The sequence below is a fragment of the Ctenopharyngodon idella genome, chromosome 1 (genome assembly GCF_019924925.1).
Source record: "Ctenopharyngodon idella isolate HZGC_01 chromosome 1, HZGC01, whole genome shotgun sequence".
In the NCBI taxonomy this organism is placed as follows: Eukaryota; Metazoa; Chordata; class Actinopteri; order Cypriniformes; family Xenocyprididae; genus Ctenopharyngodon; species Ctenopharyngodon idella.
Genome location: NC_067220.1, coordinates 25,914,561 through 25,929,287, shown reverse-complemented (window position 1 = coordinate 25,929,287; position 14,727 = coordinate 25,914,561). Strand labels below are relative to the sequence as shown.

Below are 14,727 nucleotides of genomic sequence, written 5' to 3'. Positions count from 1 at the left end.
TTGCTCACGACATGAAATTTCTCTGTACATAGGCTACTGTTGGTAGCCATTAAAGAAAACGTATTTAGCTTCATATTTATGTTTAAATAGTCCTATTATAATGTTATTTTTTTTAATTTCATCTATTTGATTATGAAAAGTGAACAGCATGAGTAAGATAGGATCATAAGATGCGTAATATATCGAGAGACATGGAGTGGGTCAGACAGACATGATTTTGACCACTTCATTAAGTTTTGTTTTGTAGAAAGCCTTTCTTTAAAGTGAGTTTCGTTTTGTAAAAAAGTTCATTTTCAATGATACACACACGAAAGGCGCAAATCGGTGGTAGTTCTATAGGCTCGTGGCGAAGCGACGGTCTGCAAGCGGTGCTCACACCCAAAATCCCGTCACTTGCGCGTGCACAGCTCTTCATTATTAATAGAGGTTATAAATGGCCTATATGGCATTTATAAATATTGTGCACACAAAAGTGAGCTATACGTGACTCCTCCGCTTTCTCTCACACACACATAGGCGGAGGGTGAACTAACTTAAGGCTAAGGAGAAGTACTTCACCTTTAAAACATATTTCAATTTCCTTCTATAGTCAGTTCACGTATCGTCTCAAAACCTACACAGCCCAGCATAAACACTCCTGATAAACCATTTGTTATTAAAGCGTCTAAGGTGACCAAATTTCTGAAATGGAAACCGGGGACATTTCCTTTTGAGTGTTAAAAATATCACCGAAATCACATTTGTATCTACTAGCCTAATAAAAAACGGGGACAATACATTTTTGAATGTTTTTTTTTTTTTTTTAAATTGTTACAGGTTCCCTATATAATTACATTAATAATTATGATTTAATTTTATTATTGGGATTTTTGTTCTGTTTTTAGGCTATTACAATTCACCAAAAAACTATTAGGTACACTATTAACCAGGCCTAACTAAAAAAACTATTAAACTATTTTGAAAAATCACATTACAAAAATAAAACAACATAAATATGAGATAAGATAGGCCTAAATAAAACAGCATTTACCAAATATTTTTAACATTTATTATTGAATTTAATATTTTCATTTTTACGAGCTGTTTAGAGGCTAGCCTACTGTACAGAAATTACAACTTTTTAAACTTGTAACTATTTTTAACTATTATTTTGCATTTTAGACTCATTTTAAGCACTAAGTAAGTTGCAAGTGTATTATTATTTATTTATTCACATCTGAGTGTACCTTCACCACGTGATAAGACGTGTGTGGAGATTGCTGCGTTAATTGTGACTGGGGACGTTTAAACCAGGGGCGATTCTAGGGTCAGAGCTTTGGGGTGCTGAGCACCCAATGAGCCCCACTACCATCACCCACCCTCTTTTCACACAAAAACAAAAAATATGTCTATTGAAAAATAACTTTATCATTTTAACATTGATTCAACAACTCCAAAATCCAGATTTTTTTTTTCTTTTTTTGAGACCTTTTCAGAACACCAGCTTAGTTGTGAGAGTTCACACAGACAGCCCCCTGTAACAAACACAAAACCTTCTTCACTCAGCTGGTTTTCCTGACCGTTAACTCCATGTGCCTCCTTTTGTATCAATAGTCATCAGATTGGTTAGATTAGATTCAACTTTATTGTCATTGAACAAAGTAACAGGTACTTGGACAACAAAATGTAATTCATCTTCTGTAAATTATTTACAAATGGCCATCTCTAACATATCTGGTTGCACACCTGTCTGAACTTTCATAAACCAATATAAGTCATCAATAAATAATAATAAAACAAGCTTCACATCAAGAGCAAAAAAAAAGAAAAAGAAAAAAAAGAAGGTAAAACCAAAAAGTCCAAAATATCCAGATTATTTACAGAGGTCTTGAAAATACTTAGAAAGTAAAGATATAAAAAAAGAAAGAGAGGGAAATCTTTGAAGTACTTCCCCTGAATCCCCATTTGGCTCTACTTTGGGAGAGTTAATCTATGTCGCCGCACTTTGAGGGTGGCAAACCTGTCAATGACCCTTTAGTGTTCAATTTTTTCAAGCAACTCCTTCTCAATAGACATCACAGCTAGGTGCTGGAGTCTGCTTTGGCCTGTGGTCCTCCTGAGCCATGTATGGAGCCGACGCAAGGCACTAAAAGACCGCTCACATATTGTCAAGGCAACCTGCATAACAGTTTTCAGTGAACTGTTTCATTTCCGAATCTAGGAGTTTGTACACTGCTAGCATGTCCTGAACTGTACCAGCCTCACACTTGCGCTTCAGAAAGTTTTTTGCAACTATCACTTCCTCTGACTTAAGTTCAATATGGTAATGCAGAGCCAGTGCTGTCAGATGAGGCTCAGACAAGAAATGACCTGAGGTTGGACTGCATGCCTGAATTCCATTGAGCACATCCTCATTCACACCAGAAAAACACCTCTCAAGTTCACAGATCATTCAGTCCAGACAAGGAAACAAAATTTTCCTCCTGAGATCTCCACTGTAGGTTTGAAATAAATAATTAAAAAATAAAAGCAGGGGACCATTGCCTAGATAAGTAATTTGATACAACAACAGATGGTTTGCATTATCTGTTACTTTAGCTTGCTTAACACTTTTCAGAAGAACAAAAAAAAAAAAAAAAAAAAAAAAAAACAAGACAGAGGTCATTATGGACTGTCCCTAGTCTCTCACCGGAATCTGTCTTTTTTCTTTTAAAGAACTGTCGTATGTCCATTGCTCACTGGCAGGCCACACACACACAGAGAGAGAGAGAGAGAGAGAGAGAGAGAGAGAGAGAGAGAGTAATGCTAGGAGTTGAGGAGTTAAGCCTGGTTCAGGTTAAATCCTCTGTGTGTGAGGAATGAATAAATACAGCAAAAGAAAAACATTAAACTTTCTTTTATTGTCTAGTTTGATAGTCAGCCACAACTGAAAAATAACAGATATAAATCTAGGAATGAATAACAATTCATTTAAAAAGCCACAGTGAGTGTTTTCACACATACTGGTGGTATACAGTGATATGTCGTTTGTTTTCACTCTGGTCCAAACGCCAGGGCTTCATGTTTCCATGACGACTGACCAGAAAATACGCACGTGACGTCATGTTCACATGACTCCCGATTGTTAAAATGAGTATCAAATTAACGATAAACTTTAACAACAGGAGACACACGTACGTACTACACAGGTACGCATTTTATTTGTCGCGCTGCTGTTTTTGTTTCACGCTCTAGCAGTTAATAAACAGAACTGCATGAGTCTTGCAGAAGAACATTGTAACCGGCGCTACTTCTCTCCGTTTATGACTATGGACAAGTCACCCAGGTCCTGTCCTACTCCACAGCGGCGGCGACCCGCTGGACTAAAATAGTCCGAAAATAAACACTTATTATAGGTGTACCATGGTGATTCAGGATAGTGAATCCAGTACTCACCGATATGGTTTCGGAATCGGAACAACTCTAGGTAAAAGGAAAGAAGTGTGAGACACAGCTTTGGAGCAACTTAGTTGATTCACAACACTACATAACGGGTTCTCACTCTGCGTGTGTTTCGAGCTGGACGACTGTCGTGCTGAACGGTGCAGGTACAGAGGAGAAGTAGAAGAAGAGAAGAGGATGACACCATTTGCTAAGGGGGATGTTTTCATTTTCACCCTTAACACATGCATTTTAAACCACAAACTACGGAGTATGTTTTGGACATTATTTAACCTTGTAAAAGACAAACAAAAATTTTAGAATAACAACATTTCTTACTCCAAGTTTTAGGGGTGCTGAGCTCCTTTTTAGGGGTGCTGAAGCACCCCTAAAATGGGGCTAGCCTCGCCCATGAAGTTTAAACTATCCAAAACAATCTCGCACCCTGTTGAAGCCCTGTTATAAAACACATAACCGTATTAGGCCTACTTTAATTTAACATGAATAGTTAGTATGTTACTACCTTGAAAGTCGAAACAGATTACGATGTTTCTTTTGGATAATTGATGATAATGGCGCTCTGCTCTGGTCCTGGTTACGCTGCGTTAACGCTTCTCGTTTACTTTGAATGGGTGACGTCATGCGTTGCCGAACTGAATTGTGGGTTCCGTCGCGTCGCTTCACTCGCGTTGCAGGCGGCAGAAGTTGAAGATTTCTCAACTTTTCAAGTATGAGGTGTCGTTTATCCTTGCGTAAATACCTTGCTAACTAAGCAATCAGTCGTGTCGATGGTCGCGTACCTTGCCGTGAGCAGAAGCCGTGACCAATGACGTGTGATAAGAATCGTGACACTTTTTTTTTTTTCAAGTTGCGTGCCATGGTCGTTTAAAGCAAGTCGTTTCTCGAACAAATGATACTGCGGTGTCTGTTACTGACTATTTAAATCTACCGGGTTTGGTGTCTCATGTTTCAAATCCGTTGACGATTCTCTCTGACCAGTCAGTGTTTACAGGTCACATTTAGTATCGGTACGTACCATTCTGTACCGATCGAGAATACTTTTTGTGCGTAAAAACAAAACAAAAATAACGACTTTATTCAACAATTTCTTCTCTACCCTGTCAGTCTCCTACGCAGTTGACAGTGTAGCGCTTCTGTGTTTACGTCTGAACGCTGGCTCAGTATTGGCCGACGCTGTTCATGTGAGCACCACAACGCATGCGTGTGATGGTGGCGTAGGAGCCGGCCAATACTGAGTCGGCGTTCTGACACGGACACTCTGCAATGTGTCTTCAACTTAAACTGCGTAGGAGAATGACAGGGTAGAGAGGAAATTGTTGAATAAAGTCATTATTTTTGTTTTTGCACACAAGTATTCTCATCGCTTCATAACATTATTGTTGACCCACTGTAGTCACTTTGACTATTTTAACGATGTTTTTACTACTTTTCTGGACCTTGATTGTGGTAATTTTGTTGCTTTCTGTGGAAGATAAGAAAACCTCAATTTACCTTAATTCGTGTTCTGAAGATGAACAAAGATCTTACAGGTTTGGAATGACATGAGGGTGAGTACATAATGACAGAAATTTCATTTTTGGGTGAACTAACCCTTTCAGTGTCATGATCCTTCAGAAATCATTCTAATATGCTGATTTGATACTCAGTTATTATCAATGTTGGAAACAGTTGTGATGCTTAAAAAGTTAAACACAACACACACACACACACACACACACACACATATATGCATGGATGCATGCAGAGGCTCTGTTATTTCTTTTGATATATTGCATGTACAACTGGTACCTTTATTGAAAAAAAAATCCTTGCAGGGAAAGAGTTGAAGATATATATACAATTTTTAGTTACTATATAGATTAGCGTTTTGCAGGGTTCTATGCAAATTATCAACATTTATATTATTCCCCAAAGGATACGTGTAATGATTTATGTCCCACTTATCAGCAGCTGTAATGCCAGGCTTTGTGGCAGGCTGTCCATAATATTGTCAAAGAATTGCCTATTTTTTTGGCATTTTAAAATGGTTCATAATCAAGACTGGAATGCTTGGATTAATAATATTCCCTAAAGACAAAGCTCCCTTTTAAAGTGTATTATGAAAAGAACATAAATCATGCAATTAATTTCACAGTAATGTTTATTTTATTAGTAAACAAAAGCCATAATAAAAAGAAAAAAAATGGTATTTTTTGAGTATTTTGGTAATATTTTCCCCTATGCACCTGACCTAAATTACCTGGTGTCCCTGACGCCTACAAGAATTATCCTCAGGTGACCCACTCTGCCTGCAAAGGTTGACGCCTAAGTGTAACTACTGCTCTGACCGCATATGATGCCTAAGAGTTTCTGTAAGTTACCTGACTGCAATCAGAACACCGCCTAAGAATGACGTCTCGTCCCCTACAACACTGAACCTGGGAAATAGATTTCAAGTGTCTAAGTTGCAGCGCTGCACAAAAGCAGAGACTCCAGTTGTTGTCCTTGAATGCTTTAATCATCAAATCAAATCACGGCCGGGAGAATCCCTCTTGTCCAAAAAAATACAGCAGGTTTTACAGGATTTCAGGTCACACAGTCAGTATAACATGATCTATTACTCATAATCATCAATCTTAATATATTGGTTCAGATTTGAGAAAAACAACATAGTTCCTCTGCCACGCTTACTGGCAGGGTAAATTTAAATTTGAACAACTGAATCACAGAATCATCAAAAATCTCCAGGTTAATAGTTCACTGATTACCCAATAGGTCAAAACAATTTTTTATAGACTTCTTATATCTAGAAGGATAGTCTAGCCAGCACAGCAAAATATTTCCACTTGTTACAACACACAGTCCTAGTGACTATTTCTCTATTTCAAAGTTAGCTTAGCTTAGCTTGTTAGGCCTGTAGGAGAAAAGAAATGTTACTTCATAATTAATTAGTTTAAAAATGCCATCACAGTATACAGTGTGGTATAGTTTTAAGGGTTATGCATACCATATTCATCTAAAATCTTGTGCCATTTATTAGTAAACAAGAAAAAAAAAAATTGATTTAGGCGTGCTCAAGCTTTAAATACATATAAATTCCTCTATTTGATCTGTCAGTCAGAAGGTTTTCTCGCCACAAGATGAAAAACAGCCTCAAAGTCAGACACGGATTTGCTCTTCGGGTCTTCTGCAGGCAGTATATTAAACTCGTGGATAGAGAGGCCTAAATCTCTGAGCGCTTCCTCAATATCATGCTGATTGAGTCTCAGACAAGAAAAGGGCCGTTCATCCACCTTGTAGAAAGTCTCACCCAGAACACCTATCATGACCAAAAGTCCACCAGGACGCAGGAGCTTGGTCAGCCCATGTAAAGCGCGACGGTATGTCTGAATGTCTTTACACGCTGCTTCCAGGCACAGAGATGTAATGACGCAGTCAGCTGGTTCCAAAGTGTGCGGATAAAATGGATTCTCCAACCGGACATCACATTTTAAAACATTTTTGACTCGTTGCTTCAGCGAAGCCTCCAAATCAGACGGGCTGAATAGTTCAAAGATGAATTAAAACAAAACAAATGATAACAAAAAAGTAAGTATGATAAGTAAGAAGTATAGTATCATGTGTAAATATATGAGCTAGGCTCTGTAATATTATGGGGGTTTTTTTCTTCAACTTTACATAGCTTTACCAATGGACTTAGACTGCCAGCTTATTACAAAATTGTTTAAGAAGTGTAACGCTACCGTTGTCATACCATACCAGGCCTATGTTAGCCTATATTGTTTGAAATGTGATAAAAAAAACAATGTTAAGAAAAGAGAATTTTCCTGTTAGACAGTGTTAGGCAATTAAACTTGAGAGCGAGTTTTCTAAAAAATAAATTAATTAATTAATAAATAAATAAACAACCAAAACTGCCCTTAACACCCAAATATTATACATATAGGCTATTAACCTTACCTTTTCCCCTCCAGTTCACAAACGTGCTGCAAAATAGTTTTCCAATCTAAACAGCCTTCTTGATTTTTCAGCCATTTTTCAATTTCTCTCCGATTGTTATCAGCGAAATCAGACAGCACAATTTCGTCATAATATTCGCATGCGCTTAAGACGCTGTGGATAGATGGTCCGCTGCCCACATCAATCAGCCTCTGACCTCTGTGTTCTCCTTTAAAACAAACATTTGAGTCTAACTTATTTAGAAAAAAAAAGTTAAACATTTAGATCTAGCTATAAGATTGATTGGGGTTACTTACCCGTTGAGAAAACTCGGCTAAGGCATCTTAAAACGAAAGTAAGGAAATCCTTCTCGTCAAAGTGACCGCGAGGGCATGAATAGAAATTCTTAAAATATGCACGCGGGTCAAAATGCTCCTGATAGAACTCCCCTTCGGTGAAGTTCATGCATTCACTCATGATTACAACACGTATGTGACGACGACGACGACGACTGTAATTGTTTTTAAAGAGCAAACTGTCCTGTCCTTAGTAGCGTACTGGACGGAAGAACAGCAGAAAAGGCGGAAATGGGTTGTCCCTTATGGCGCGTACTCCGTGCCAAAATCAAGCGTCCGTCCGAACGACCGACCGATCGATCGATCGAACGTCAAACCGAACGTCTATCCGAACGTCTTGTACTTTGAGCGTCTAACTGAGCGGGTGACCCACGTGACGACCTGACGTGACGCACGCCTCTTAAAATTAACTGTTTTTTAACCGCGCAAGGAGCCAAGCTGATGTGTAAAGACTATAAATGGACGTTAAAGGCAGTAAATACATATATTTTATACCTAAAACAATACTAAAACATTTTTCCTGAATCCTTGCAGGTTCCCTATATAATTACATTAATAATTATGATTTAATTTTATTATTGGGATTTTTGTTCTGTTTTTAGGCTAATACAAGCCAAAAAACTATTACACTAACCAGGCCTAACTAAAAAAAACTATTACACTATTTTGAAAAATCACATTACAAAAATAAAACAACATAAATATGATATAAGATAGGCCTAAATAAAACAGCATTTACCAAATATTTTTTACATTTATTATTGAATTTAATATTTTCATTTTTACGAGCTGTTTAGAGGCTAGTCTACTGTACAGAAATTACAACAAACTTGTAACTATTTTTACCTATTATTTTGCATTTTAGACTCATTTTAAGCACTAAGTAAGTTGCAAGTGTATTATTATTTATTTATTCACATCTGAGTGTACCTTCACCACGTGATAAGACGTGTGTGGAGATTGCTGCGTTAATTGTGACTGGGGACGTTTAAGCTGTCCAAAACAATCTCGCACCCTGTTGAAGCCCTGTTATAAAACACATAACCGTATTAGGCCTACTTTAATTTAACATGAATAGTTAGTATGTTACTACCTTGAAAGTCGAAACAGATTACGATGTTTCTTTTGGATAATTGATGATAATGGCGCTCTGCTCTGGTCCTGGTTACGCTGCGTTAACGCTTCTCGTTTACTTTGAATGGGTGACGTCATGCGTTGCCGAACTGAATTGTGGGTTCCGTCGCGTCGCTTCACTCGCGTTGCAGGCGGCAGAAGTTGAAGATTTCTCAACTTTTCAAGTATGAGGTGTCGTTTATCCTTGCGTAAATACCTTGCTAACTAAGCAATCAGTCGTGTCGATGGTCGCGTACCTTGCCGTGAGCAGAAGCCGTGACCAATGACGTGTGATAAGAATCGTGACACTTTTTTTTTTTTCAAGTTGCGTGCCATGGTCGTTTAAAGCAAGTCGTTTCTCGAACAAATGATACTGCGGTGTCTGTTACTGACTATTTAAATCTACCGGGTTTGGTGTCTCATGTTTCAAATCCGTTGACGATTCTCTCTGACCAGTCAGTGTTTACAGGTCACATTTAGTATCGGTACGTACCATTCTGTACCGATCGAGAATACTTTTTGTGCGTAAAAACAAAACAAAAATAACGACTTTATTCAACAATTTCTTCTCTACCCTGTCAGTCTCCTACGCAGTTGACAGTGTAGCGCTTCTGTGTGTACGTCTGAACGCTGGCTCAGTATTGGCCGACGCTGTTCATGTGAGCACCACAACGCATGCGTGTGATGGTGGCGTAGGAGCCGGCCAATACTGAGTCGGCGTTCTGACACGGACACTCGCGTTGCTTCACTCGCGTTGCAGGCGGCAGAAATTGAAGATTTCTCAACTTTTCAAGTATGAGGTGTCGTTTATCTATTTACCTTGCTAACTAAGCAATCAGTCGTGTCGATTGTCGCGTACCTTGCCGTGAGCAGAAGCCGTGACCAATGACGTGTGATAAGAATCGTGACACTTAAGTAACAAGTAACTTTTGCCAGTTGTTATTTTGTAAATTGTCTGTAAATTCTGTAAATTAGTGTTTTTGCTTTGTTTTGAGGAAAAAGAAAAAAACATTGTTAACATTTTAGCACCTCAAAATCGCTGAATATTTCTCCATTCCTAATTTTGTTTAAATAGCTATATTGACGAAAACATGACCTACACTATTGCTTAACTTGAAAATGCCTATAGGCTTAATGTCTTGAAATGACAACCAGAAACAATTAATAAGCACATTTCTCCTGTCATAAACACTACTGCTAAGATAATGACAGCATTATCCAAGTAAAACATGTTGTTTCAGAGTTTTGTCCCCCATAGTAACCCTTTATAAGAAAAGTGCATGATGCATTAAAGACAGTTAAATTAAAACACCAAATTCGAAATTAAAAGATTAATTCAGAGTGCAAGCAATGGCCCATTATCAAGTGAACACTTTAATCATGTAATATTTTAATAGAAATTATAATATAGTAAGCTAAAGCCTATAATACTGAAAAAAAGAAATACACAGAACAAACTGTCATATTAGTTAAGACAGCATTTTACAATAAATAAAAAGAATTATTCCTGGGATAAGCATTTCACAGATGTCAAGTAAAACTATATTTTCAGAACATGGTTAAAGAAATTTAATGGTTATACATTCAAAAGTATGGAAACAGATAAGCTTAAAAATAAGGAAAATAAGCTTAAAATATTCCTTATCCTGTGGCTCCCTCTAGTGGACAACATTTTCAGGTGAACCTCTTTCAGATGAAATGCTGATCGTTAAGAAATTGCTGTTGGCTTCCCGAGCATCAATAACTGTATTTATTGGCTTTGATGAGTCTGAGACTCCCGGCCTGAGATTGTGTCCCAGACGGCATTAAATAATTCGTGAATACTTGTAAATATTCATGGCTTAAACAGCTGGAAAATTGACTGTACTGCAGTTCTGGTTGTTTTTCCCAGATAGGGTTATTATACTTAAATAACAAAAACTAAAACTATTTAAAACATTTATGCTAATCGAAATAATCCTGTAATATAAGAAAATATAAATATTAGTTAAAAAAAACTTAAACTAAACGAAAACTAGAAATGTTGCCTTGTCAATGTCATTTCGTTTCCCCCCTGAATTTCAACCGACGAGATCATTATCTTTTCATTAACCGACAAGGTAAAATAAAATTAGAATTAAACGAAATTACAATGATACGTGTCTGTGACCCATTAATAAAATCCCAGGGGTTTAGCCTACACGAACAAATAGCAGAATAAACAACAGAACATGAGGATTCATCATCATCATCATCATCATCATCAGGCACCTGCAGCGCTTCTGAATGGAGAAAAACAGGATTAAATCCTATAAAAGGAATAAATAGCATATGCGCAAAATTTATTTCACCTAAATAATAAACATATTAACAAAATTAAAGGAACAAAATGCGACAAGTAATGGACTAAGCTATATCTATATGCTGAGTTTCGGTTCATTTTTGAGAAGTTCACAAGGAAACCGAGACGGCAGAAAATTCTTTTTGTTTTCTTTATTTTACAAGCAATTTTTTGTTTTTATTGTGAGTGTACAAAAATAGGCCTATTTAACCCTTCACTGATTCGAAATGTGTTACATAAATGTGACCAAAAATGTCTGAGTATTTTAATTTTTTTCCGCTTTTATAAGAAAACCTAAGTGATCGCGCCGGCGTCTCACGCGCACACACAACATAATTATTTTTTTTTATTATGACTGAGCACTGTTCTTAATTCACTTACCCAGCAACATCACCTAAAAAATAACCATTGTTTTTCATAATATATAATACACATTACACAGTTGTACACTAGAGTGCATGAATTAAGCAAATTCAGATACATCAAACCCAAAAACAAAACACAAAAGTTATTTATTTAATTTTAATAAAATGTACTTTTCCCCCTAAGCAGCAAAATCATTATATAGCTACTAGCTGTGCTTTGCTCTAAAAAATTACAAAATCAAACCAAAGAGTGTACATTGAACAGCAGGTACATGATGACAAACTAAATTGTTGTGCAGCCATTTAAGTGCAGCGCAGAAGTCTTCTGTGATCCTTGGCTCCTTCATGAGAGAAGGGTGCAAACAAATGGGATGAAATGTTGGAAGTGTATTTACCAATACTTTGTGTTGTAGTCAGGATGAAATTAATCAATTATGTTCAGTTTTAATTTTTTTTTTAAAGGGCAAGCAATTCACATGGCCCTTCACGCTGCACTTAACCCCGCGTTATTGCCGTCCTAAACACCACTTTTAACCGTGGGTAAAGTAACGCTCCACATATTGCTTGTATATTTACATGCTTTTGACAGTCACAGAAACACTGTGCATTGTATATAAAAAGAAAATTCAGCATTTGAAAGAAAAAAACAACAAATGCTGAAAATGCAACAATTGCAGTGCAGAAAATACTGTTTAATTCTTTTATAGTCTGAAATGTCCATTCAGGATAAACTTGATAGTGAAGTTGACTATATGTAATGAGGATGTGCAATGCCTGAGCATTTATGTAAACATATTGTGTGCTTTGTTCATCCAATCAGTGACACTGACACTGCAAATATGCAAATAAGGATGTTAACCCAGGGTTTAGTAATGTACAGTGCGAAACGCTGCGTATGAATACTCAGAATTAATTGTTAACCCCAGGTAAATGATGATCAGTGTGAAACGTGAATCAAGATGACCCAGGATTCTGTTTACCTGGGGTTTACAATCACCCAGGGTTAACTATTTCAAGTATGAAAAGCCCTGATATTTGTTTTACATTCTAATGAAAAGAGAAGTTCATACATTTTTAAAAACTGTTAACTTTCCCTTCTTTTTTTACAATTAACATGAAGATCCCACAGTCAATAGAGCCGGTCAACGGAACATTCTAAAACAATACAATACTATTAAGTTATTCCTGAAAAGATCTGACAGATATAACACACCATCTGTATAAGTAGCTTATGTGTTTATGAAAGTCTTACGAAACTAACCTTGTTTTTGATCAGCTTCCACTGTCCTGGGGTGACTCTGCTTGTCAATTTACTGCATTGCAAAATCAAAACAGAAAAACTTAAATATATAACCATAAAAATGGCATAAAAGAGACAAGTTTCATTGTTCTAAAGTCAAAATTACTACTTACTGCATTGCAAAAACAACATTTTAAATTTAGAATACAAAAGAAACGTTCATACCTCCATGAACAACAGCCTTTTTGAAGTGAATTTGAAGGTGTGCATTCAACTTGTGCCGTCTGGTCAGTTTAAGAACACTGGGCAGTGGAAATTGTTGCAGCACATCTTGCATCGCTGTAAATGAAGTAAAGCGGAGCATCTCCCAATACTAATATGCCTCTAAAAATCCACAAAAACATTGGTCAGTATTGTAAAATGTAACCAATGAAGTAAAATACAGCACCAACAACAAAGTAAGATCACAAACCATGAATATATAACCAACCAGGTGAAAAAATACTATAGTGAATTGTAGTATACTGTATATATTATAGTATTTACAACACTTTGTTAATGAATGCTACAGAATACTGTAGTATTAACTATAGTGAACTGATAAACTGTTATAAATACTGTATTATACTTTAGTTTTTACTACAGTAAACTGTAGTGTATATTGTAGTATAATATACCCTAAAGTTGTAGAAAACAATATTGGGTAAAGTAATTTGTTTATATTGCTATAGTTGTTATATTATCACAGCAACTATAGAATTACCACAATAAATTAATTCAAGTACTTATAGTACTATAGTATTGTTCAAAAACACTATAGTATTTACTATAAATTACTATAGTATTTTTTCACCTGGGCGCAAGCAACGTGAAACGATTTGTAAAATATCAAAAGACGCGATAAAGTGACTTTGAAGCCCATTTACAAAATATTTGAGTCATGTTAAGTGTTAACGATCGATTAAATACACAACAAATAAACGTGATCGATTAAAAACACAACACAAAGAAACTTTTTTACCGTGTTCTCTTCTTCCGGCATTGTTTGTTTGTTTATCGCTAACTCCGCCCACTTCCGGCCTCAGGCTGTTAGTCTGGCGCTGTCGTCCTCAGACTGTCATGACGTATGGTTCTGCGGTTCTGCAGTTGGTTATTGTTGGCCGATGACCAGCAGGCTGCTGTATGTTGGTCGGGCTTTTTTGCAATATAGTATTTGCGGGTTATTTTGAACGAGCTGTAAAACGGGGACATTGGGACAGCTTCAGTTGGGGACGACCGGAGCACCAAAAACCGGGACTATCCCCGGAAAACGGGGACGTCTAGTCACTACGTTCACAAACCACTATTCATTTTAACAGAAAATTCTGTATAGGGGATTTGACATGGCAGAAAGCGTGCAAAGTGTGCTCCCTCTGTAATCACTAAAAACTTGTCATATCTCACAAAGTTCTTTTATAATAAATGAAGCTGTCACACGAATCTCTTATTTACATAATGTCTAAATTTCTTTGTTTTTATGAAAGAATTTGTGATCGTGCAAACAGTCCACTCACCGCTCAAAACACCGTTTTTTTCTTCAGTGATATGCCGCTCTAGGTTGGGGCGGGGTTTTGTACTCGGTAGAATGAGGGAAAGATAATTTAGATTTAGAATACAGGTGCTGGTCATATAATTAGAATATCATCAAAAAGTTGATTTATTTCACTAATTCCATTCAAAAAGTGAAACTTGTATATTATATTAATTCATTACACACAGACTGATATATTTCAAATGTTTCTATCTTTTAATTTTGATGATTATAATTGACAACTAAGGAAAATCCCAAATTCAGTATCTCAGAAAATTAGAATATTGTGAAAAGGTTCAATATTGAAGACACCTGGTGCCACACTCTAATCAGCTAATTAACTCAAAACACCTGCAAAGGCCTTTAAATGGTCTCTCAGTCTAGTTCTATAGGCTACACAATCATGGGGAAGACTGCTGACTTGA

The 14,727-nt window shown here is 36.7% G+C and overlaps 1 protein-coding gene across 1 annotated transcript; it reads right to left on the bottom strand.

Moving 5' to 3' along the window:
• Positions 1-5,895: 5,895 nt before the first annotated feature.
• Positions 5,896-8,060, bottom strand: LOC127514368 (nicotinamide N-methyltransferase-like). The gene is made up of 3 exons (XM_051897148.1): positions 7,656-8,060; positions 7,360-7,567; positions 5,896-6,939 (listed from the first exon to the last, which is right to left on the bottom strand). Exons 1-3 carry the CDS (start codon positions 7,813-7,815, stop codon positions 6,513-6,515), a joined length of 795 nt encoding a protein of 264 aa, XP_051753108.1. The 5' UTR covers positions 7,816-8,060; the 3' UTR covers positions 5,896-6,512.
• Positions 8,061-14,727: the final 6,667 nt, after the last annotated feature.

Excerpts from the sequence above, each read along its gene's own strand:
- LOC127514368 (XM_051897148.1), bottom strand. The coding sequence starts at position 7,815 with ATGAGTGAATGCATGAACTTCACCGAAGGGGAGTTCTATCAGGAGCAT. Across the intron at positions 7,568-7,655 it reads TAGCCGAGTTTTCTCAACGG|GAGAACACAGAGGTCAGAGG; the intron begins GTAAGTAACCCC and ends TTTGTTTTAAAG. Across the intron at positions 6,940-7,359 it reads TGTGAACTGGAGGGGAAAAG|CCCGTCTGATTTGGAGGCTT; the intron begins GTAAGGTTAATA and ends TGAACTATTCAG.